Here is a 23,149-nt window from a genome sequence, read left to right on the forward strand (position 1 = left end):
TTGCTTTATGGTGGATCACAGACTTATAAGTGCATTACCGCCACCTATCTCTCTAACACTCCTAATTGAGATTGTACATAGAGTGTCAATGGTCCATTTGAGAGATAGGTGGCAGTAATGCACTTATAAGTCTGCGACCTGCCATAAAGCAAGAAGAAGACGGTGCCTCACGCCTGCTGTGGTGAATGTGCGTTAACAGTTAAAAATCAGGGCCCGTATTCATAAAGAATCTTAATGCAAAAAGTAGCTCCTAGTGACAAAATTCTAAGAAAATTCTTAGAAATGTGGGCGTTTACTCTTAAAATTAAAGAAAAAATCCTAGTAAAGAAAAATGAATTCAGAAAGCATCTTAACCCTTAAAAGAGGTCTTAAGGTCAAACTTGTTAGGAGCACGGACGAGGACTTTTAAGAGGCTTAGAGTTTCTTTAGCAGAGGAGAAAATGGCAGAAAGATGAAGAGGGAGAAGAAATGTGTTGCAGACAATGGATGACAGGGAGTAAATAAGACGCTATAGATTAGATCGTGCAGGGATCCTGTTTGTGACTGATCTTATTAGAGACATGCTAATCTCATCTCCGACACAGCGCAGAAATACCATAGCGCCAGAACTGAAAGTAAATCACTACATTACGATATTTGGCAACTGGGGAAAAATGCAACAATGCAGTAGTGATGATTTGGGTCTGTCACAACCTTCTGTAAGCAGAGTGATCACACGAACAATTACAGCACTTTCAGAACCTCTTATTGTGTCGCAGTTCATTTCGTTTCCACTGGACATTTCCACCTTGCAGGCTCAAAAAACTGCATTTATGAATATAGCAGTCTTCCCTGGTGCGCACAAGCAGGGGGAATGAACCGTTAATAATTTGTGCTATATGCTCCCATGTCTGCTTCTTTTCCTGTGCTGTGACACCCGGCCCAAAATTTCCTTTAAGAATGGCCTTGTGTTCATCCACTAACTGGGCTAACAGTAAACTGCTGTTCCTCTGTCCATTGGGCTTTCTCGCCCTTTTTGATTTTGATTCCATGTTTAATACATTAAAACCAACATTCAAACCACCACTTAAATAGACAGCAATCAGTGTAATTGGAAAGAGTGGAACAATTTTTATCATTCTAAGCCAATCAAATACCTTTTAGGGAAATAAAAACATGGTAAATTAAAAAAAAAAGGATTTATATACACACACATAATGTGTGTGTGTGAGAGAGAGAGAGAGAAAGAATGGTCAAATAGGAAAAATTACGCATGTAAATACAAAGTGAAGGATTAGAATAGACCCTATACTTAAAATGACTCTTTTTTTTCCTTCTTGGACAACCAACCAATCACAGTCTTCAAAAGATTGTGTCCATACATAGCAAACAGGGTCAACCCCGCCTCCTCACTAAGATGAAAGTTTTTGTCTTTTCCTTACTCAGAGTTGCTCTCAGATCGGTTCCCGAATCGCTCTTAAGCTAAGACTCCTACGTAAAAGTTTTTAAGCTAAATTAAGAGTTTTCTGAGAGGATTCTTAGAATCTTTATGAATACGGGCCCAGTTTTTCATTTTTGGGTGAACCATTCCTTTAAGACTGCCACCTCTCTCTCAAATGGACCATTGACACTCTATCTTCAATCTCGATTAGGAGTGTTAGGATTTAATTTGGTTTTGTTTGTGTATGTTTTTTTGACTCTCAAAGCCGTGATTCCCATCCACTTACATTATATGACTGACAGACTGCAACGTTTGAGTTAAAAATCTTTGTTTGTGTTCTACTATCCCTTTAATAAATTCATCTGACTTTACTTACAAACTCAGGTCAAGTTGACTGTTCAATTACTTAATTTACTTAGTTACTTTACTTACTTTACTTCCGAACTCAGGTCAGGTTGACTGTTTGATCATTTTACTTTTACATTTGCTTTATTTACTTCGATCTAAACAACTTCATTTATTTTATTGAACTTTATGTAGGCCTAAGTATATTTATAATCAGCAGTTATAATTGGACTGCAATTTTCAATAAAACTTGACATGGATTTGGACATTTTGGACAGACGAATCCACATCATGTGTAACATGAAAGATAAAAAAAAAATAAGTAACAACACAAAATTATAATAAAAAGACATTAATAAATGTCTCCCACTCATACTCAATTGGTTAAAGACTAGGACTTGTTTTGGACTCGACAAGGTGGACCAAACATTAATCAGCAGTACTTGAACATCAGTATTCATTATGTCTTGAGTTTCATTGAAATGAACTGATTTGTTAATTAAATCAAGACGGACAGAGAGACATTGCAAATACCTCCGCTTTCTTAATTCAATTTGATGTTATAAAGGGGTTTTGTAGTGTTCAGTCATGCTACACCGCTGAAAACAGAATAGCTTGTTATTGGAAAAGCTACAGTATTTTGAAAACACATGAGCTACTGTTAAAAAATGTAGTTGAGGTAGTAATGCTGCTGATTCAGGACGTTACTCCTCAGCCCTAAATACATGCATGCACATGTACAGTATGTGTACAGTAATGCATCCATCATGTTAACGCTTTGCTGACTAATTATTGTTTTGCCTGCAGCCAGTGGCAGCTGTGTCTGACTGAAACTCTATGGACATGAAAACAGATTTCCCATGATGCAACATGACACAGTGTTGTGATGATGTCACTAGGAATGTCATGAAGATTGTCGATAGTTATTGAGACGGAGCATCACGTCACGTTCATTAATTTGCGGGTTATGTGTAATCTAACGTCAAAGGTTAAGGACAGTGTCTTATTTTTGAAAAATACATGTACAAACTTGATTATCAATTATTTGACCGTAGGGATGTATGTACCAAGGTTTTTAGAGTTAACAAAAAATCTAGAACTATGGGAAAAAAACATGTTACTTAAAATAAACGATAACTGAAATCTAATAACATATCAAATTTTACACTTGTTATTTTGGCTAGTTGCCAGAAAACATTTCTCATTTTCATTTAGTTGAACTTGATGTTCTAAAATAACTACAACTAAAATAAGAATAAATTAAAACTATTTAGACTTTAAAAAAAAAAACTCAAAAAGTGGCAAAATCAAATTAAAACTTAAAATAAATAAAAATGATAATGGACAATATAAAAATAAGAACAATTAAAAAAAATGATTAAAAACTATAATAGTATCTCAATATTACTAAAATTTCACCCTGGAATGCACAATATATAAGTGACCATATCAGTATGAGCCAATATTAGCATTAATTAATGTTGTTGTTATTTTTATAACATTTTTTTAAATGTTTTAAATGTAATTTTTCTAAATATTGTGTCTGAGCGACTATTGTTTATCTTTTATATACTCTGTTTTTGTTCATATTTTAATATTGTTTATATTTTTTGTTTTCAGTTTAATTTTAAAGTTTTAGTAATTTGTTATTAAATTAGTTTAGCATATATATATATATAATGTATGTGTGGTGTGTGTATATATAGATAATATATATATATATATATATAGGTGTATATATATATATATATATACATGTGTGTGTGTGTATTTATTTATTTATTTATTTATTATTATTATTATTATTATTATAGTACTTCAAGCTAAACTAAATGAAAATGACAAATGTTGCCTTGGCAAATAGCCATAATAAAATTTAAATGAAATCGTAAAAAAATATATAATGTATTTTAAACTGTTTTAGTTTTAGTCAATAATAATATCATATTGATTATTAGCCATAACACAAAATTTTCAAAATTTTTTACATTTTTCAGACGAGAATCTGAGTAGCAAACTTTAATAACCATGGTCAGCATATAGTGTCATGACTATATTAAAGAATTTCTCTTTGATTCTCTGCGTGTTTATGTTGGTTAAACACATCTTCCGGTTCTCTCCTCAGGCCTGTATTGATGAAAATGCAGATATGGTTGAGTTTCTGGTGGAGAGCGGCAGTGACGTGAACAGAGGAGACAATGAAGGCTGGAGGCCCCTCCACGCCGCGGCCTCCTGCGGCTTCATCCAGATCGCAAAGTCAGTAACGCATTTCCACAATCTAGTGAGCTGCCTACCTAGATGACATGATGCTGCCTTCTAAGATGCCTTGTACCCCAAATTCAGATTTTCAGATCTTCAGAGTATTGATAATATTAGCTAAATCTAATTAAAATGCATTGTGGTATATGTTTTCAATTCTGTGTCAGATTCTATTGGAATCAACTGTAAGTGGAGTCGTAACTGTTTTACTGTTGCAACAACGTAATGTTTTTTTTTTCTCTACCCTTTGGGTGTTTTTTATATATCGGGGCTCTTGTGTGGGAGGTGTACAGCGAGGGAGAACTTCCTCTGGACGTCGCCACAGAGGACGCCATGGGGAGACTGCTTAAAGCAGAGATCAAAAAACAGGGTGAGAGATTCAAACCCTAGAAAAATGGAGTGAAAAAAGGAGTTTGAGATTGTAGAAAGACAGAGAGATATCGCACCAGTGTTGGCATTGTTACCTAAATCTAAAACTATTAAGAAGGAAAAATAAAATAAAATTAAAAATAGATATTAGTAATATCTATATCTATCTATATATATATATATATATAGATATATAAATATATATATATAATATATATAATTGAATCAATAAATAATATCAATAAATATTTAAAAACTTAAACCTAAAAAAAATTTTAATGATGCCTTGGCAAATAACTGAAATAAATATATTAAATTTGAAGTCCTAAAATTAAAAACAAACTAAAACTGAAAAAAAAAAAAAACTAAAGCTTAGAAAAAATAATAAAAAAATAATAAATATAAAATATTTAAAAAAGAAAAAGGACATAACAAAATTAAAATATTAAAATAAATGTTACTTCAAAATATTAATAAATACTATAATAGTATATATAAAAAAAACAAAAAAATTACAGGTTTGCGCATTCACTGAAGCTGCTTACAGATACATGTGATCACATCGCATTTTCTGTGTAAAATTCATTTATCCTGCTGCATCAGACACAACAACAGTAAAGGACCGCCTACTCACCTGTCAATCATTCATGCTAAACTTTACTGACTGCGTAATTGTGTTTATAACAAACTGATTTTCTGATCAAAAAACAGATAGACCCATTTTTGTGCAAAATATAATTAATTTTTCCTTTCGATTTGTGATCTTGAACTGCAACATTTCTTTGCGAGATTATCTGTCTTAAACGCACCATCTGCTGTGTTTGATCCCATTAAAACCTTAGTCAACACTCACAGAAGCTCACTGTAGATGTGTGTGTGTGTTTATAGGATGTTTGGTTTTAATAGGAACAGCATGTGAATTTCCCACATCAAAAACTTAATTAAAAACACTGGAGCTGCGCTAGGATTTTATAAACTTCCTCCTGCAGCTCGTTAGAAGTGATCGGTTTTGTAGATGTGAGTGTGTCTTTGTGTCCTGAAAGGAATCGTTCACACAAAAGTGAAAATTTGTTGAAAATGTACTCGTCTGCATTCTGCAGGCCATCCCAGATATAGGTGAGTTTGTTTCTTCATCAGAATAGATTTGAAGAAATGTAGCATTGCATCACTTGCTCACTAATGGATGTGAATGGGTGCCGTCAGAATGAGAGTCCAAACAGCTGATAAAAACATCACAATAATCCACACCACTCCAGTCCATCAGCTAACGTCTTGAGAAGTGAAAAGCTGCGTGTTTGTAAGAAACAAATCCATCACGACTGGAGTGGTGTGGATTATTGTGATGTTTTTATCAGCTGTTTGGACTCTCATTCTGACGGCACCCATTCACTGCAGAGGATCCACTGGTGAGCAGGTGGATCTATATCATGGATGGCCTGAGGGTGAATACATTTTTGGGTGGACTATAACTTTAAGTCCTTAAGAACAAACTGATTTTGAACCAACAAAAACTCATGGTTCCTCAAATTACTTGTAATATATTAATATGTTATATATGAAATCTAAAAAAAATGGCCTGTGCTGCCTGAGAAAGCATTATAATTGCTTTTTTTTATTTGTATGAATTTTCAGGTATTGATGTGGATCAGGCCAGGAGAGAGGAAGAGAGAGTGATGCTCCAGGATGCGATGGCCGTGTTGACAGGAAGTGGCTCTCTGGCCCCTCATCCGAACACTCAGGCCACGCCGCTGCATGTCGCTGCTGCTAAAGGATACATTGAGGTGTTAAAGTGAGTGCAAGATGCTTCATACTAAACACTAAATAACAAAAAAAAAATTTTTTTTTTTCACCCTCTCCAAAGTTTGTTGAAATTTCGATACTTTCCATGCTTCGAAAGTTGTGAGATTTTTAAATGTTTTCAAAAGGAGTGTCGTCTTCTCACCAAGGCTGTATTTATTTATTTAGTAAGTGTTGTGTTGTTGTGTATTTTTTTATTTTAATGTGATTTGATTGTATTGAAGTAATTTATTTCTGTGATGCGCAGCTGTATTTTCAGCATCATTACTCCAGTCTTCAGTGTCACATGATCTTCAGAAATCATTCTAATATACTGATTCTTCTTATTATCAATGTTGAAGACAGTTGTGTTGCTTCATATTTTTGTGGAAACTCATTTTTATAGGATTCTTTGAATAGAAGTTAAAAAGAACAGCATTTATTTGTAACCGAAATCTTTTTTAACATTATAAATGTTATAAAAGCCAATCAGAAAGACTCTTTGCCCGTGAATCAGTTTGTTTGTGTTTGGGATTGTGGGTATTTCGTGTCACTGAAGTTGTGAAACGCCTGAAATCAGACTTTTTGTTCAATGATTCCGAATCATCATGCATCTGTCTGTCTTTTTTTTTTTTTTTTCTAGCTCTCCTTTGAAAGCATTCAAATCTTTGTGTTCTCTGCTCATCAGGGTGCTGTTGAAGTGTGGGATAGACGTGGACAGTCGAGACAGTGATGGCTGGACGGCTTTTCACGCGGCGGCTCACTGGGGACAGGAAGAGGCCTGCATTCTGCTGGCTGAGCACATGTGTGACATGAATGCTGTCAATAACGTGGTACGGGGGCCTGTTATCACCCTAAAGGGTTTTTTTTTACAATAATGACAGGCTCGAGTGTACGTTTATGGTGCCTAATACATGGCTACCAAAAATTAAATTGCCTCATGATTCCTCACCCTCAAGCCATCCTAGGTGTATATGACTTTCTTCTTTCAGACGAATGCAAGCTTTATAATGGCAGTGAATGGGGGTCGAGATTTTGAAGCCCAAAAAAGTGCGTCCATCCATCATGAAAATTGCTTCACATGGATCCAAGGGGTTAATAAAGGCCTTCTGATCTGAAACGATGCGTTTGTGTAAGAAAAATATCCACATTGAAAGCTTTATAAACACGAGACGGAGGTGTAGCGTAAGCTCCGGTGAGTAACGGTGAACGTGGAAGCACAGAGGAGAGAGCAAAACAAAACACTGGTCACCAATTAGAAGTACAAAACGAGGATTTGTGAAGAAAAGTGATATAAGCCAAGAGCAGACTGGTTTTCTTTTGCTGTAAACAAAACTTACGGTTAATTAAGTTTTAAATATGGATATTTTTCTTGCACAAATGCATTGATTCGATTCAGAAGGCCTTTATTAACCCCCCCGGAGCCGTGTGGAACACTTTTTATTATGGACGGATGCACTTTTTTGGCCTTCGAAATCTCAACACCCATTCACTGCCATTATAAAGCTTGGAGAGCCAGGACATTTTTTAATATAACTCCAATTGTATTTGTCTGAAAGATAAAAGTCATATACACCTAGGATGGCTTGAGGGTGATTCAATCATTTTTGAGTGAACTGTCCCTTTACAAAAAGGTAAATAAATGGGTATAAATATAATGTATCACAATCAAGTATTCATTATTTGTGTATCTTAGGGCCAAACTCCACTCGACGTAGCCGATGAGAACATTGTTGATAACTTGGAAGAACTGCAGAAGAAGCAGAACGCTGTAAGTTCTCCATGTGTTTATATGTGCGCTATCTTATCACGTCTGTGGATTATGTTCAAAGAACGCTTTCACTCCGAGCAAATGAGCAGAAATCTTTACTGCATGAATGTCCTAAAAACAGCAGCGTTTATGTGCTGTACAGAGCCGACATGATCAAACACACCATGAACACAAAACTGTGTGTTCAGCATGAGGATATTTCAAGGAAGTGTGTGCAGTTAAGGATGAATGCATCAGTGGTGTCTTAAAAGGAATTTCACAGAGTGCAACGTGTTGGACCTTGTTTGTGATGTCAGCTCATCTGTGTTATTGCGTAACCATGTCCTACTTTATTGATAGTTGCTTCGTTTAACAGGTCAGCAGTTTTAAAGAATTGAATCTTACAAGGTCACAACTAAATAAATTAATACATATATGTATAAATATTTGATGTATGTATGTGTATGTGGGTCAAAGACAAAAAAGTGTTTAAGCATAAAACAAAAGTGTAATGCTGCTTTAAACTGTTGTTTTTCCCCCAAAAAATGCAAAAAGTTTTCTGTTTTATTTAATTGCAATTTTGTTTTTGTTTTTCTGAGCAAAAAAAAAAAATATCATACATTTTCCCCTGATTTACAGAAGACACCCAGTAAAATGTCATTCAGTGTAACAATCTCGTCAGGCATATTTACAACAAAAATCAATTTATGACATATTAAAAGACTAATTACTTTCACCCCAAACACTAATGAGTTGTAATTTTACATTTTTAACATTTGCCACTATCCTAGATCAAATTTAGTATGCTCCATTATTCTTTTAGATATTTTAATATGTATACGTCAAATAACATGTTTTTTTTTTTTTGCATCAATTATTAGTGTGTTACACTGAATGACAATGTAACATTATTTCAACCAAATTTTGACATTTTATTCTCCAAAAACTTATTTGAAACCTTAAAAGTAGACATTTTACTTACATTTAATGTGCTTTCTATGGACCACAAAATCACTTTTGTACATTTCTTTTGATGCGGACATCTTAACGTCTTTGACCCATGGGCGTGTGTATATTATATATATATATATATAATATATATAGATATATATATATATATATTATAAATATATATAATATGCAAATATGCTCGTTTTCTTCATGCTGTATATATATATATATATCTAATATATATATGCTATCATATTATATATATCATGCAGAATATATATATATATATATATCCTTCATTTTCTTCATGCAGAATATATATATATATATATTACCCTATTTACCCTTATTTATGGTAAAATAAAATTATAAGCGATTTGAATTATGGAGTTGATGATGACAAACTATCAAATAAATAAAATACTGAAAAAAAAAACAAATACTGTAATAAATATAGAATCATTTTTATTCTTAAAATGTTTTTATATATAAATGTAAAACTGCAAATATGCTTCATGCAGATTATAATTTCTTATGATTTTGTGACTATTTCTGACAGGTTTTCCCTTATTTATGCTGAAATAAAAAGGCGAGGGATAGTTATGATTGAAATGATGATGAATTAATAAGAGCTGTTGTTAATGTTTGTAACTCCTAAAGATGCGTTTAGAGAAACAGAAGATCCAGACACCTGTTATTGAGATCAGCCCACCTGTTCCCGTCGCACCAGCTCGCCTTCGCAGGTAACATCCAATCACGTGTCTGCATAGAAACACATCACTTCCTGTGTGACAAAACCCTGAATGAATCTCCAAGTTATTTTTGAATCAGGGTGTTGAATCAAAAACGGATTCATTATTGAATATTGAATTACGTATGTATTTTGTTTGTTGATTTTGTTTTTAATTTGATTGGCTTATTTTTATGTTATGTGCAGTAGGTAGATGTTTAGTATGACCAGTAGAGAGAAGATCACCCTTCATGAGCGAGAGAAACATGCTCCGGAAGAAGACGAAGACGAGTCGACGCGCACAGCAGGCCAATCCAAACCCTCCAGCAGCTCCAGTTCAGAGGAAGAGAGCGAATCAGAGAGTGACGCCGAGTCAGGTGACCAAACTCCGCCCATTTTTATTCTGGAAATCAAAAATCACATTAACTAACTGATGATTTTTGCCTGTGTCTTTTCAGAAAAAGCTAAAACTCGAGAAATGATTAACAACTTGAACAACAAACGCAATGCAGCATCCGCCGCGAGTTCTGTGACCAGCACTGCCCTTAACCAGGTTAAAAAGGTGACCAGAGATCTGCATTAATGCATTAAACTTGCTCAAAGCATTGAATTTTCTGAAAAGTCGAAAGGGTTTTTTCCCCGTTTGGGCGATTTGCAGAAAATTCAATGTCATTTAGAGGTTGAATGTCTAAAACAATTTGACAGATTTCTGGGTTTTTAATATGAGAACTTATTGAAGATGATTTCTGAATCCAGCCACATTTTTAAATATTAGTGCTAATATATACTAAAATAGTCACAAATTCATTATTCAAATCAATTGATATGGCCACTAACAGACAATTCAGCAGCCAAAAATTATGATTTGAGTGGCTGATCATAATACAATTATCAGTAATAAAACCCAATCATTGCTGTGGCTATATTTGAAAATTGTAATGATTTTTGAATTTTGGAGTGAAAGAAATATATAGTGATAATATAATATAATATAATATAATCAGTCTTATTTTAGTATTCTTGACATATTATTATAGTGTTTGTTAATATTATGAATTAGTTTTTATTTTAATGTTGTATTTTTATTATTTTAATTTTGACCAAAATTTTTGCAATTTTGTTTTGTCATTTTTATTAGTTTATTAGTATGTCTGTGTAGTTTTTATTAATTTGTATTTCCTTTTTAGCTTTAGTTATTTTTGTACGTCAAGTTAAACTGAATGAAAATGATAAATGTTGTTTTGGCAACTAGCTGAAAAAAGTAAAAAAAAAATTTTTGAAAAATTTTTATTTCAAATAATTAAAATAAATGGTCTTTTGTTTTACTTTTAGTTAACTATAATAATATAATATAAAACATATAACATATTGCTCAAAAACAGAACCACCTAGCCCTTATACAGATTAATGTGTAAATATGTAATATATAAAATATTTGAATGTATTTGTAACTATATAATATAATGTAATAGTGTGTGGTCTGCTTGTAGGCTGAACCTGTCCGGACCCCGGTGACAGAGGCTCCAGGTTCCTGGAGAACGGCTTTGCGTAAAGCAGGCAGTTCTGTGACGTTGGGCTCTGCTGTGGCCTCTGATCCAGCCAGCGAGGCCCTCAAGGACCCCGAGACTAAACTGGGAATGACACGCTCTGCATCCAGTCCCAGACTGAGCTCTGAGTCTGACAATAAGGTAACAGACACAGAAAATGTATGGATACTGTATGTTCTGTATGGGTGAGTGGTAGGGCTGCACAATTAATATAAATTAAATCGCGATTAGGCAGAAGCTGCTATCTTTCAGTGAAGCACAGTTCTGTGATCCGCAGTAAATCTCCATCCGCAGGCCAGAGGGCGCTCTCGAGCTGAAAATCAATATGCCCCGAAGAAGAAATCCAGGAAATCACTGCAGCTGAATAAACAGAAGATTAAACTGCTTTCATTGATTCAACTTGACTAATAAACACACACGACTACAGCAATATACAGTTTATCTGAGTTCTTGTTATAATTTTCATCATAATAAAGTATATTTATAATGAAATGCAAATCGAGATAGCCTTTATCACTGCTTAGAATACAATGAAATATTGTGTGCCTTAATTGTTCTGTTTAAGAAGCCACCTGATCTCACAGAAGGATTTATTTTAAACACTCGAGTGACGTTATGAAGTAAATTTGGAGTTAAAATATGTTGTGAAATGTGGTTTCACGTGCTCTCAGATGGAGCAGCATTTACTACACAGAGCCGTAGTTCACTGAGAAAATACGCAAACAGCTGTCATAATCGAGAAAGATTTATTCGATTTCATAATACTATAATTATATCGCCTGCGATTATGAACACGATTTTGCATAGCTTGTCGGAGAACTATGGCTCTGTGTAGTAAATGCTGCTCCATCTGAAAGCAGGTGATGGAGATTTACTACTAATCACAGAACCGGTTTTACTGACTATATGCGCATGACAATCGCAATTAATCGCGTGTGATTAATCGTGCAGCCCTAGTGAGTGGTATTAATTTGATCAAAAGTGTCCGTTAAGACATTTATAATGTTGCAAAAGATTTCGATTTTAAATATATGCCGTTTTCTTTAACTTTCCATTCATCCTGAAAAAATGTGTCATGGTTTCTACAAAAATATTAAGCAACCCAACTGCTTTAATCATTGATAATAAGAAGAAATATTAGAAAGAATGAAGTAATGGCTGCTGAAAATTCAGCTTTGCATCACAGGAATGTTACTTTTTAAAATATATTCACTGTTTTAAATTGTAACAATATTTTACAATATATTTATATATTATAAATAACAAATTGTTTAAAAACTGTACCATCATAACCAGCCCTTATACATATTAATGTATATGTTATTGTTGTGTGGTTATGTTATGTGTTGGTTATGTGATGTTATATGTTATGCTGTGTTGTTATGTTATGTGTTATGTTGTGTTGTTATGTGTTGTTGTTATGTTATGTGTTGTTATGTGTTATGTTATGTTTTGTAATGTGTTGTTATGTGTTATGTTATGTTTTGTAATGTGTTGTTATGTGTTATGTTATGTGTTGTTATGTGTTATGCTGTGTTATGTTATGTGTTGTGTGTTATGTTATGTAATGTTGTGTTATGTTATGTGTTACGTTATGTGTTATGTTATGTAATGTTATGTTATGTTATGTTATGTTATGTTATGTTATGTTATGTTATGTTATGTAATGTTGTGTTATGTTATGTGTTGTGTGTTATGTTATGTTATGTTATGTTTTGTTATGTGTTATGTTATGTAATGTTGTGTTATGTTATGTGTTGTGTGTTATGTTATGTGTTATGTTGTGTTGTGTTGTGTGTTATGTTGTGTTGTGTGTTATTTTATGTTATATGTTATGTTATGTGTTATGTTAAGTGTGGTTATGTTATGTTATGTGTTGTTATGTTGTGTGTTATTTTATGTTATGTTATGTGTTGTTATGTGTTGTTATATGTTATGTTATGTGTTGTTAGGTGTTATGTTATGTTTTATGTTATGTGTTGTTATTTGTTATATGTGTTGTTATTTTATTTTATGTTATGTGTTGTGTTATGTGTTATGTTATGTGTTATGTTATGTGTTTTATGTTGTGTTATGTTATGTGTTATGTTATGTGTTATGTTATGTGTTATGTTATGTGTTTTATGTTGTGTTATGTTATGTGTTATGTTATGTGTTATGTTATGTGTTATGTTATGTGTTATGTTATGTGTTGTTATGTGTTATGTGTTGTTATGTGTTATGTTATGTTATGTTATGTGTTATGTTATGTTTTATGTTATGTGTTATGTTATGTGTTATGTTATGTGTTTTATGTTGTGTTATGTTATGTGTTATGTTATGTGTTATGTTATGTTATGTTATGTTATGTTATGTGTTGTTATGTGTTATATGTGTTATTTTATTTTATGTTATGTGTTGTTATGTTATGTTACATGTTATGTTATGTAAGGGATAATGTACATCCAGTCGGTTGTTCTCACAGAATAAACCCCGACAGGGTGATCAGGATAGTTCAAGCAAGAGTGCAGCGCTGACTGATGTTACCCGGATGAGCCTGTGTTATTAGCTTTTACAGGTTGTTATCCAGGGATAACATACCTCGGAATGTCGCGACTGACCAATCAGAATCAAGTATTCCACAGAGCCATGTAATAAGTGTTGTTATGTTATGTCATGTTATGTGTCATGTCAGGTCAAAATGATGTCATTTGTGTTCAGGAGCCCAGGTTGGCCCGTGTTCAGCCCACTCCGTCCAGACGCCTATTCAGCATCTCCGACACCAGCACTAACCCTGAACACTCCAGCAGGTGAGAGACACAGGAAACACAAAGAGTATTTCCTGTTCTGAGTGTTTTCCAAGCTCATCCATCCTCCTGTGTGTGTGTGTGTGTGTGTGTGTGTAGCTTGCTGAGCCGGAGCTCTTCATACACGCGCCGTTTGAACAGCCAGTCCGGCGGTGACGTGTCGGCTCAGAACCCCTCGTTACCTCGCAGCTCATCTTATGGAAGGAAACTTGACGACCCTTCAGTGACCTCTGTAACCACGGCAACCTCTGGACTGAGTCGCCTCAATAATCTGGTGGCTCAGAGGTGCGTGTGTCTCTGATCGCGTGATTTGACCACATCTTTTTTGCATTCATACGATCTGGTGTCTCTCTCACAGGTCGGCTCAGGAAGAGGCCGAAAAGAAGGAGCCTGTCTCGAATTCTGTAACCACGACAACCACATTAGGCGAGCCAGAGACCAAACAGAGACGCAAGTGAGTGTGTGATGATTTCCACGCGACAGAGTGCTAATAATCCTCTCTCCTGCTGGAAAAAAACATGTCAGACTAACCTGAAGTCAATGTGAGATGACTTTTGACACACGTACTTTCTTAAAACACTGTGAATGATTAATATGTGCACTCTGTGTGCGTATATATGTATTAAAGATGTGCGGATCAGCTTAAACGTAAGAGTAAGAAGCTGTCACTGCAACTTCCCGAACAAGTGAACGCTAGGGTTTGGCGATATGACCAAGAAATCATATCTCGGTACCATATTTTCTACATTTTTGCTATTTGGATGAAAAAAAGAATCTGTATTTATTTAAAAAAATATATATTTTACGACGTGCCCAATGTTATCCAATGAAACAATGTTCATATTAAAAGCTATTAAAACAAATATAGCAAATGCAACCATGTAGGCTATGCTTTATAATAGCCAATGTGCATAAAAAGAGTTAAAATCACATTACATTCTAACATTGCATGATTTCAATCTAAAAACAAATATGTTGCATCTTCAGGCGGAAGTTAAGTTAAAAAGCACAGACTAATTGTATTAGGTTATATTGAAATGTATTGGAAAATAACGTGTATTTCATTCAGATTTATTTAGTCAGAATTATTGCACTGGTTTCACTGAAGCCTGTCAAGTTTAGCAGAGAATCGCATGCAGGAGGCTCATCCACTCCTGACAGGAAAATGGAAATATTTCTGTGACTTTCTGACGTTTACAGATGGAGAGTTGGTCAGGTATCATCTCTGTCAGCAGCACGAGTCTGTCAGAGCCGCATTAAACTACACACATTAACTATATCTTACCAGTTATTTAAAAGCCCTTAATATAAAGCTTGTCTCATGCATAGAACCAATTGTATTATGCACTTTCCCCGCAGCAGTTCACTCCATGTCCTCCGCTATTTTTCAAATGCGCTCGTATCAAACTACTGTAGACTGTATCGATATAAACAGTATTTCCTCATAACATATCGTTAGTAAAAAATATATCGATATATTGTACAAGCTCAATATAATGCCCAGCTCTAGTGAACGCGCGCACACACACACACACACACACACAAAAATGAAATATGTTGAGCCTGTCTGTTTGCCTGATGATAAAGAGGCATTTTAGAAAATGTAGTTAATATTTGCATCATTATTGATCTATTTCATCCACCCGCAATTAATCAGAATTTTTTTTTTTTTTTATTTTAATGGATTATTGGATTATTGCATCAGTAATATAAATATATATATAAATTACATATTTACTTTCATTTACATTTTATACTTTTATATACATAAAGAAATTTATTTTTTTTTGCTGCAAAAGTAAATATATATATATAATATATATATTATATATATAAATCATATAAATACTTATAATTTATTTTAAAATAGTAATTATAAAATAAATTAATTGTAATTATAAAATACAGTATACAGTTTTATTTATTTTATTTAATTTTAAATAAATTAAAAAAGTTATTAAAATTAATTTTTTTTTTTAGTAAATTTAAATTTAATGTAATATAATAATTTATAATTTATTATATTGTATTAATTTTTTTTTTTTTTTATATATAATAAAATAATAATACATGTAATTTATATTTATAATATTTAATAATCAGTTTCTAATCATGATAATAGTTTTATATGTAACTGGTTTATTGTTGGTACATTATTTGTTTATTTTTGGTAAAGTATATGATCTGGCTGTCTAAGTGATCAACCATTGAGACCAGTCTGGTCCAGCTGCAAGCTAGTTTTAGCAATCTTTTCATTGTTTTGATTGGCTGAAGCTTGCGTTTGCTTGTGTGTGTAGGTCCTATCTGACTCCAGTGCGTGATGAGGAAGCAGAAGCTCAGAGAAAAGCCCGATCCAGACACGCTCGTCAGTCCAGACGCTCCACGCAGGTCAGTCTGGCCTCCTGACTTCAGTCCAGTGTCCTTATTGTTAACTACATTTAACTCTTTCCCCGCCACTGACGAGTTATCTCGTCTTTTAGAAGACAACGCTTCCCCGCCATTGATGAGTTTTTACGGCTTTTCGTGTTTTCACTGTTATACACTAGGGGGCACTGTTACACATCTTCAGAATGAGTACAAAACCCCCCGGACAAAAACACACGTGAACAGGACGGAGAAACGAATGATCTCTTATGTAAACAGATGCATATTAAAAGTAATGCAATCATCAGCAATAGACAATGAAAACTGTATAATGTTACGGAGTAAAATGTTGATCCAGGAAGTGGTATATGTCTGTGCAAGCTTTGGAGGTGTTGATGGAAGTGATTTACTGGATTTATGCTTTGATAATCATACTGAATATTATCCAGGTGTAGTTTTTAATAAAAATGTGATTTTCTCAACGTTTTGCTCAAAATTATACATTTTTATGAAACCTAACTATATTCAAGTGTTAATAAAAAAGAATGCTTTATGCTAGAATAAAACTTGTTTAAAAGTAGAGGCCTTGATCTTTAATTTGGTGTATTGCATATTTAAATATTCATACAGCAAAATATACTGTAGGCCATCAAATTTTAGTGAAAATCATCAAAATCGCTGGCTGGTTTTTTCTTTTTTGATGGATGGGAAAGAGTTAAAATTAAAACTATTTAAAATCATTTTCATGAATTGATTAAAGCTGAAATAAAATAAATAAAATATTTTTTTTACAATTTACAAACTTTGCATTGGCAACTAACTGAAATAGAAATATTGAATAAAATTGAAAAAGAAAAAAATGGCAAACTCATATAATTATGAAAACAAATTTTTGTTGTATTTTATATTATTTAATTTTGAAAATTGTTTAAAAAAATAATTGTATAATAGTATATAAATAATAAAGTAACACTGCTTTTCACATTGAAACCCATTTTGACTGGAAAACTGAGCAGGACTGATCTGTTTGACAAATAAATCAATCAACCACAACTCGCTTTGCTTTTATGTAACATTTATTGACTAGTCCATGTGAAATTAGTGATATCACAATGATATCACCGCTATAGGTGCTTTGTTTTTATTTGGTTGTGATGGAAGGGTGGTTTTTTTTTTGTGTGTGATTTGAATTGTACAGTCAGTGGGCGGTCCTTCTTGTGTTGTATTTAATTTTGAACTGTGGTTTTTTCTTTTGAGACGTACATGTGTGCAGAGCGGTTCTGTGTTTGTGCGCGGCAGGAGTCCAGACTTCTCCGTGTGACCGCTGTGTTTGCTCTTCAGGGTGTTACTCTCACAGACCTGCAGGAAGCGGAGAAGACAATGAAGACGGAAAACAAGGGGAAGGAGAAGAAAGAAGAGGAGGAGAAAGAAGGGAAGCAAAAGAAAGGAGAGGAAGGGGTGAGAAAGGTTGAGTTTAAACCAAATATCTGCATTTGTTCTGCACTCAGAAAGATAAACCACTCAGAAATATTAAAGGTTAAAGGTCAAGTGTGTCTTTTATTTTTATTGTTTAGTGCTTTATAACAATAACTGAATTGATGCCTGAAAAATAGCAGAGGAAGATAATGTTTGAGAAACCTGTTTGGAAACAATGATTAGCAGTGTTTGTGAAGTCACGAATCACTATTTTAATCAAACTATGCTACATCATAAGCACAAATTACACATTTCTATGTGTATATATATATGTATATATGTATATATGTATGTATGTGTATTATGTGCGTGTATGAAAAAAAGATGTATATAATGAATACTAATATATATATATATATATGTGTGTGTATTGAAACTAATATATAGTGTGTGTGTTGTGTTGTGTGTGTGTGGTGTGTGTGTGTGTGTGTGTATATAATATATATAATATATATATTCCATATATATATATATATATAATATATATATATAATATATAATGTATATTTACATGTATATTTACTGTGTGTAAATATAAATAATAAAAAATATATAAAATAATGAAACAAAATTAATTACATAATATATATATAATATATATATATATATATATATATATATATATATATATATACATATAATTGTTAATAATATTTTTGTTACTGTTAATACTGATTATATTCAAAATAAATTTATATATATATATATATATACTATTCATATATGAACTATAATTATATATATTAGATATATATATATTAATTAGAACATTTGTACATAAATATAACTATTAATAATATATTATTATATTATTAATAGTTATTATTTACATATATAAAGTAAATAATATATTTAAAATATATTTATTTATTTTTGTGCAGGAAGTGAGCTGGCGGTCTCGTATCGCTAACCTGCAGAAGTCAGATTTGCTGGGACTCACACACCCTCCTGGTGCTCCACGTCCCGACAGACAGGGTGACCTTTCACCTTTGACCCTTATCACTGGATTTCATAATACTGCACTGATGTGTTTAGTCATGTCATTGTCTGTAACACTGTTTCTGGATTGTGTGTCAGATGCAGACAGCGAGGAGCGAGCGAGGGAGCGCAGGAGAGCCAGAGCTCGGAGGAGAGGGAAACCCGGAGAGGTGAGGAAGACCAGGACTTGTGACTGAAGCCGGAGCTCAGAAATACAGCCTGGATTTAAACGCTTACTGTGTTTTCAGAGCGATGACAACGAGCCCAGTGGAGAGGAGAGTAGCGGTGGGCGGGACCCACAGGTCTGACCAATCAGCATGCACTTTTGAATTGATTGACAGTGATTGGACTTAATGAGTTGTTTAATGGTTTCTTGCTGACGTGAAATATTTTGTGCTCTCTTCATGCAGACAGACAGACACACGAGCAGCAGGTACGAGTCTGACCTTTGACCTTTCACGTTGTTTGGTGATCTGAGCGTCCGTGTCCTTCTCATTCTCTCTCGGTCTTTCCTTCCTCTCAGGTCTGATTCGGTCTTGAATGATTGTATTCTCACGAGAGGATCAGAGTCCAGGGATTTTAAGAAGGTCAGCAGGGGTGTGTGGCTCGGCTGCTTGTGTCAGCAGGAGGTTTGTGTGTGTTTAATGTCTGTATCCGTGTGTGTGTGTGTGTGTGTGTGTGTGTTTCAGATGTTTGAGGAGATGTCCAGAGAGAACCGCTGTCTGCAGTCACAGTTATCAGACACACAGAGAAGCATTTCACTGACCCGGGTGGAGCTGGAAAAGGCCACACAGGTGCACACACACACACACACACACACACACACACACACACACACACACACACACACACACACACACACACACACACACCATGTGTCGGATTATCACGATAGCTGTGTTTGAAATCTACTTTTGTGCAAGCCTATAAAAACATATCCTGACATCCTATTTTTTTTAAGCACTTATTCAGTGAATCGAAGAATTCATGAAAGGATCATTTTTTAAGGTGTCTAATATCTCAACGCTTACTTCAATATTTGATACTAACAGTATTAAAATATTAAAGTAAGCATTGAGAAATTAAGAAAACATACAAAGGTAATTAAATGCAAAATAAAACTAATATACAAAACAAAATTATAAGTGAAGCTGCTAGACTTTTCAGTGGTGCTTTTAGTACTACTTTATATATTATAATTGTATATTTACTTAGTATGTACATACTATGTGTGTGTAATATATATATAGATATATATACTATATATATATATATATAGATATAGATATATATATATATATATATATAAATTATAGAAAAAACAACTTAAATGTGTATTTATGTATATATCTATTTTTCTCTGGGTTATTATAGTAACTAAAACTACTAAAATTATTTTTAAAACATACATTTTACATTTTTGTTACTTGAAATAAAATAAACTTCAACTAAAATAAAATTAAATATTATAAAACCCTTAAAGTTTTTTTTCAGCTACATTTCTCATTTTCATTTAATTTCAAGTGATGTACTAGAATAACTAAAAGTAAAACTGAATAAATAATTAATAAAATTATAGACATTTAAATTATAATATAGACATTTAAAATAAAAAAAGAATATATGTTATACATTAAGTAGTGTGTGTGTGTATTATATACTGTATATATATATATATATATATATATATATATATATATATAGTTGTATATATATAGTTGTATAAAGAAAAAACTATGTTTGTGTATTATGGTAGTTTTATTTTACATTTAGATTTTTTTTTTTTGAATAATGCTGGTGTTGGAACTCTGTTGGTAATAAACAGTGTTAATAAACAACATTTGGTAAAGGTAAAAGTGTTAAATTTCATAATAGATGCACACAGATATTTTCATACTTGAATGAGTGTACTGTAGAAATACCGATATCTGTACCTTTTTCTGCTAGTATCAGTGTGATACCAGATAGCAGTGTATGACTCCTGTCCGTGTTTGTGTTTGTTACAGAGGCAGGAGAGATTCACGGACTGCACGGCTCTATTGGAAATGGAAAAGAAGGTGAGATTACAGAATTCTGCTGAAGTAATGAAAAGCATATGGAATTTTCCCTCTTGAGATGTTTTCATTCTTGTGATGTCACTCCACATGCTTGTTTTCTCTCGTCTCAGGAGAAAAAGATGTTAGAGAGGCGTGCCTCTGAGTTAGAAGAGGAGTTGAAGGTGAGCGCATGTGATCATGGAAGGCTTGTTCTGATTGGCTCTGTCACTCAGTTCTGAATGCTGATTGGCTGAGAGGCGACTGAAGCGTTTCTGTTGATTGATTACAAACTGATCATGTGGCCAAAATGAAATAAAATGTAAAGCAAAAATAACACATGAATATTAATTGTATTAATTATTAATAATAATATTGATTTTATTAATAATTAATGATATACACTTGGCATAAATGACAGTAATTGATGAGTGTTAATTGTATTAATTATTTTTAATAATATTGATTTTATTATTAATTAAAAAATTTATATAATATAATGGAATATAATAATATAACATATTGAAAAATTTCATTTTGAAGTCACACAAAGTGTTTGAAAACATGAAAATGACAAAAAAAACTAAAATATGATTTTAATATAAATTATATGAATTGTTGTTAATATTAATTTATTAATTATTATGTAATCAACATAACTGACAGTCCCTGGTCAGTGGCCAATCAAACTAAAATATAAAACAAAAATAATTTATTAAACAAACTAAAATGAATGTATATGAGTATGAATGTTTTTTGTTGTTATTAATAATACTACTTCTACTAATAATTATTATTAATACATTTTTTAATTAATAATACATCATAATAATTAATAATAATCAAATTGTTATTATTAATATTGATTTTATTGATTGATTAATTACAGTTAATAATTGACAGTGCTTGTTAGTGGCCAATCAAACTAAAATGTAAAACAAAAATAACATTAATATAATATAATATATAGGGTTAAATGGGAGATTTTTTCCCCAGTTATCACTATCGCAAAAAGGGTCCTAATTTGCCCTCATCCAATATAATATAGTTACAAATTTTATGGACTACCTTTTAGGTGGTCACTCACTTTATTCTAAACCAGCAGCCTGGACATTATTCAAAACATCTCCTTTTGTGTCATATGGGTTTATAATAATATGAGGGTGAGTAAATGATGCCGGTATTTATATTTTAGTATGAGCTGTCCCTGTAATTACTCCCCTAACAGATGTAAAGACCTCAGGTGTGTCTGTTGTGCAGGTTTTAGGAGATCTGAGAGCCGACAACCAGAGGCTGAAGGACGAGAACGGCGCGCTCATCAGAGTCATCAGCAAACTCTCCAAATAGAAGGAGAGGACGAGCGGGCGACCGAGAGAGAGTAGCACCCCTTCCCACCCCGACATCCTTCCCGAGAGCCAACGGAGGGAAAAGAAGAGGAGAGGAGAGGAGCAATGTATCTGTCTTATGATGGCTCGCAGTTAGCCGTGATCTTTTACCTTCCTGTGTGCGTGTGCCGTGTTTGAACTTCATCCGTGTTCTCAGCGAGGAGACGACGGAGCTTTAGATTTCCCAATTTCTCTCTCTCTCTCTCTCACACACACACACACACTGGCACTCGTATAGAGACGCATGCACCATGCACATTCCCATAAGCGTGAGCGCACACACACTCCACACATTCCACGAGAGTCTCAGGCAGCTGAAGTCTGCAGTATTTTTGCATCTTTGCACACACACACACACACACGACTGAGAGGTTCAACCCTAGACTCCACTGAAGGTGGTCTGAATATGTCTCTCGAATCCCTCGACTCCAGAATCCAGCGCGACAATCATTCATTGACATCGATTTGCCGAAAACAGCCAGTCATATGCCATGCATCTTTTTTTAAAAAAGCGTCACTTACAGCGAGCCATGAGGAAATGTCTATTTTTGTGGTTTTTACCCTTGTTTGAATCATCCGTGTTCCCGGCGTCTTCTGAGGCGAGGGCCACGGCTCTTGTTTATTGTGTAAATGTACAAATATTATACATCTGAACTCATAACGCTATAAACTGTTGCTTGATATCAGCTTATTTTTCTCCACGTGTTGATTTTCTAATATATTGAATGAATGTTGGCACTTAATAAAATATGTGTGTTTGTAGCCTAGTGCCTGATTATTTTTTATTTTATTTTTTTATGGTTTCTCTGCTGTGTTTTATTATTGTGTGTTTATTTTAATATTAATTGACATAACTGACAGTCCCTGGTCAGTGGCCAATCAAACTAAAATATAAAACAAAAATAAATAAAATGTAATCAAAATAAAATGTAAAAGAAACATTAATTTGAATTGAAAAAAATAAATAAATAAAAAGAAAA

General features: G+C 33.3%; 1 protein-coding gene across 1 annotated transcript in view; it reads left to right on the forward strand.

Annotated features, from left to right (window-relative positions):
- Window positions 1-22,931, forward strand: part of LOC109075480 (protein phosphatase 1 regulatory subunit 12A-like) — a 31,162-nt gene extending 8,231 nt beyond the window's left edge. Inside the window, 23 exon segments of the mRNA XM_042715051.1 lie at window positions 3,891-4,029; window positions 4,284-4,394; window positions 6,026-6,182; window positions 6,858-7,002; window positions 7,866-7,940; window positions 9,531-9,628; window positions 9,823-9,977; window positions 10,059-10,162; window positions 11,091-11,288; window positions 13,848-13,936; window positions 14,033-14,218; window positions 14,292-14,387; window positions 16,231-16,321; window positions 17,639-17,755; window positions 18,655-18,748; window positions 18,851-18,921; window positions 19,000-19,053; window positions 19,162-19,184; window positions 19,275-19,338; window positions 19,441-19,545; window positions 20,758-20,808; window positions 20,919-20,969; window positions 22,045-22,931. Of these exon segments, the coding sequence (XP_042570985.1) occupies window positions 3,891-4,029; window positions 4,284-4,394; window positions 6,026-6,182; window positions 6,858-7,002; window positions 7,866-7,940; window positions 9,531-9,628; window positions 9,823-9,977; window positions 10,059-10,162; window positions 11,091-11,288; window positions 13,848-13,936; window positions 14,033-14,218; window positions 14,292-14,387; window positions 16,231-16,321; window positions 17,639-17,755; window positions 18,655-18,748; window positions 18,851-18,921; window positions 19,000-19,053; window positions 19,162-19,184; window positions 19,275-19,338; window positions 19,441-19,545; window positions 20,758-20,808; window positions 20,919-20,969; window positions 22,045-22,131 (2,361 nt within the window). The 3' untranslated portion in view covers window positions 22,132-22,931.
- The last annotated feature ends 218 nt before the right edge of the window (window positions 22,932-23,149 follow it).

Source organism: Cyprinus carpio, chromosome A25 (assembly GCF_018340385.1).
Source record: "Cyprinus carpio isolate SPL01 chromosome A25, ASM1834038v1, whole genome shotgun sequence".
Taxonomy (NCBI): domain Eukaryota; kingdom Metazoa; phylum Chordata; class Actinopteri; order Cypriniformes; family Cyprinidae; genus Cyprinus; species Cyprinus carpio.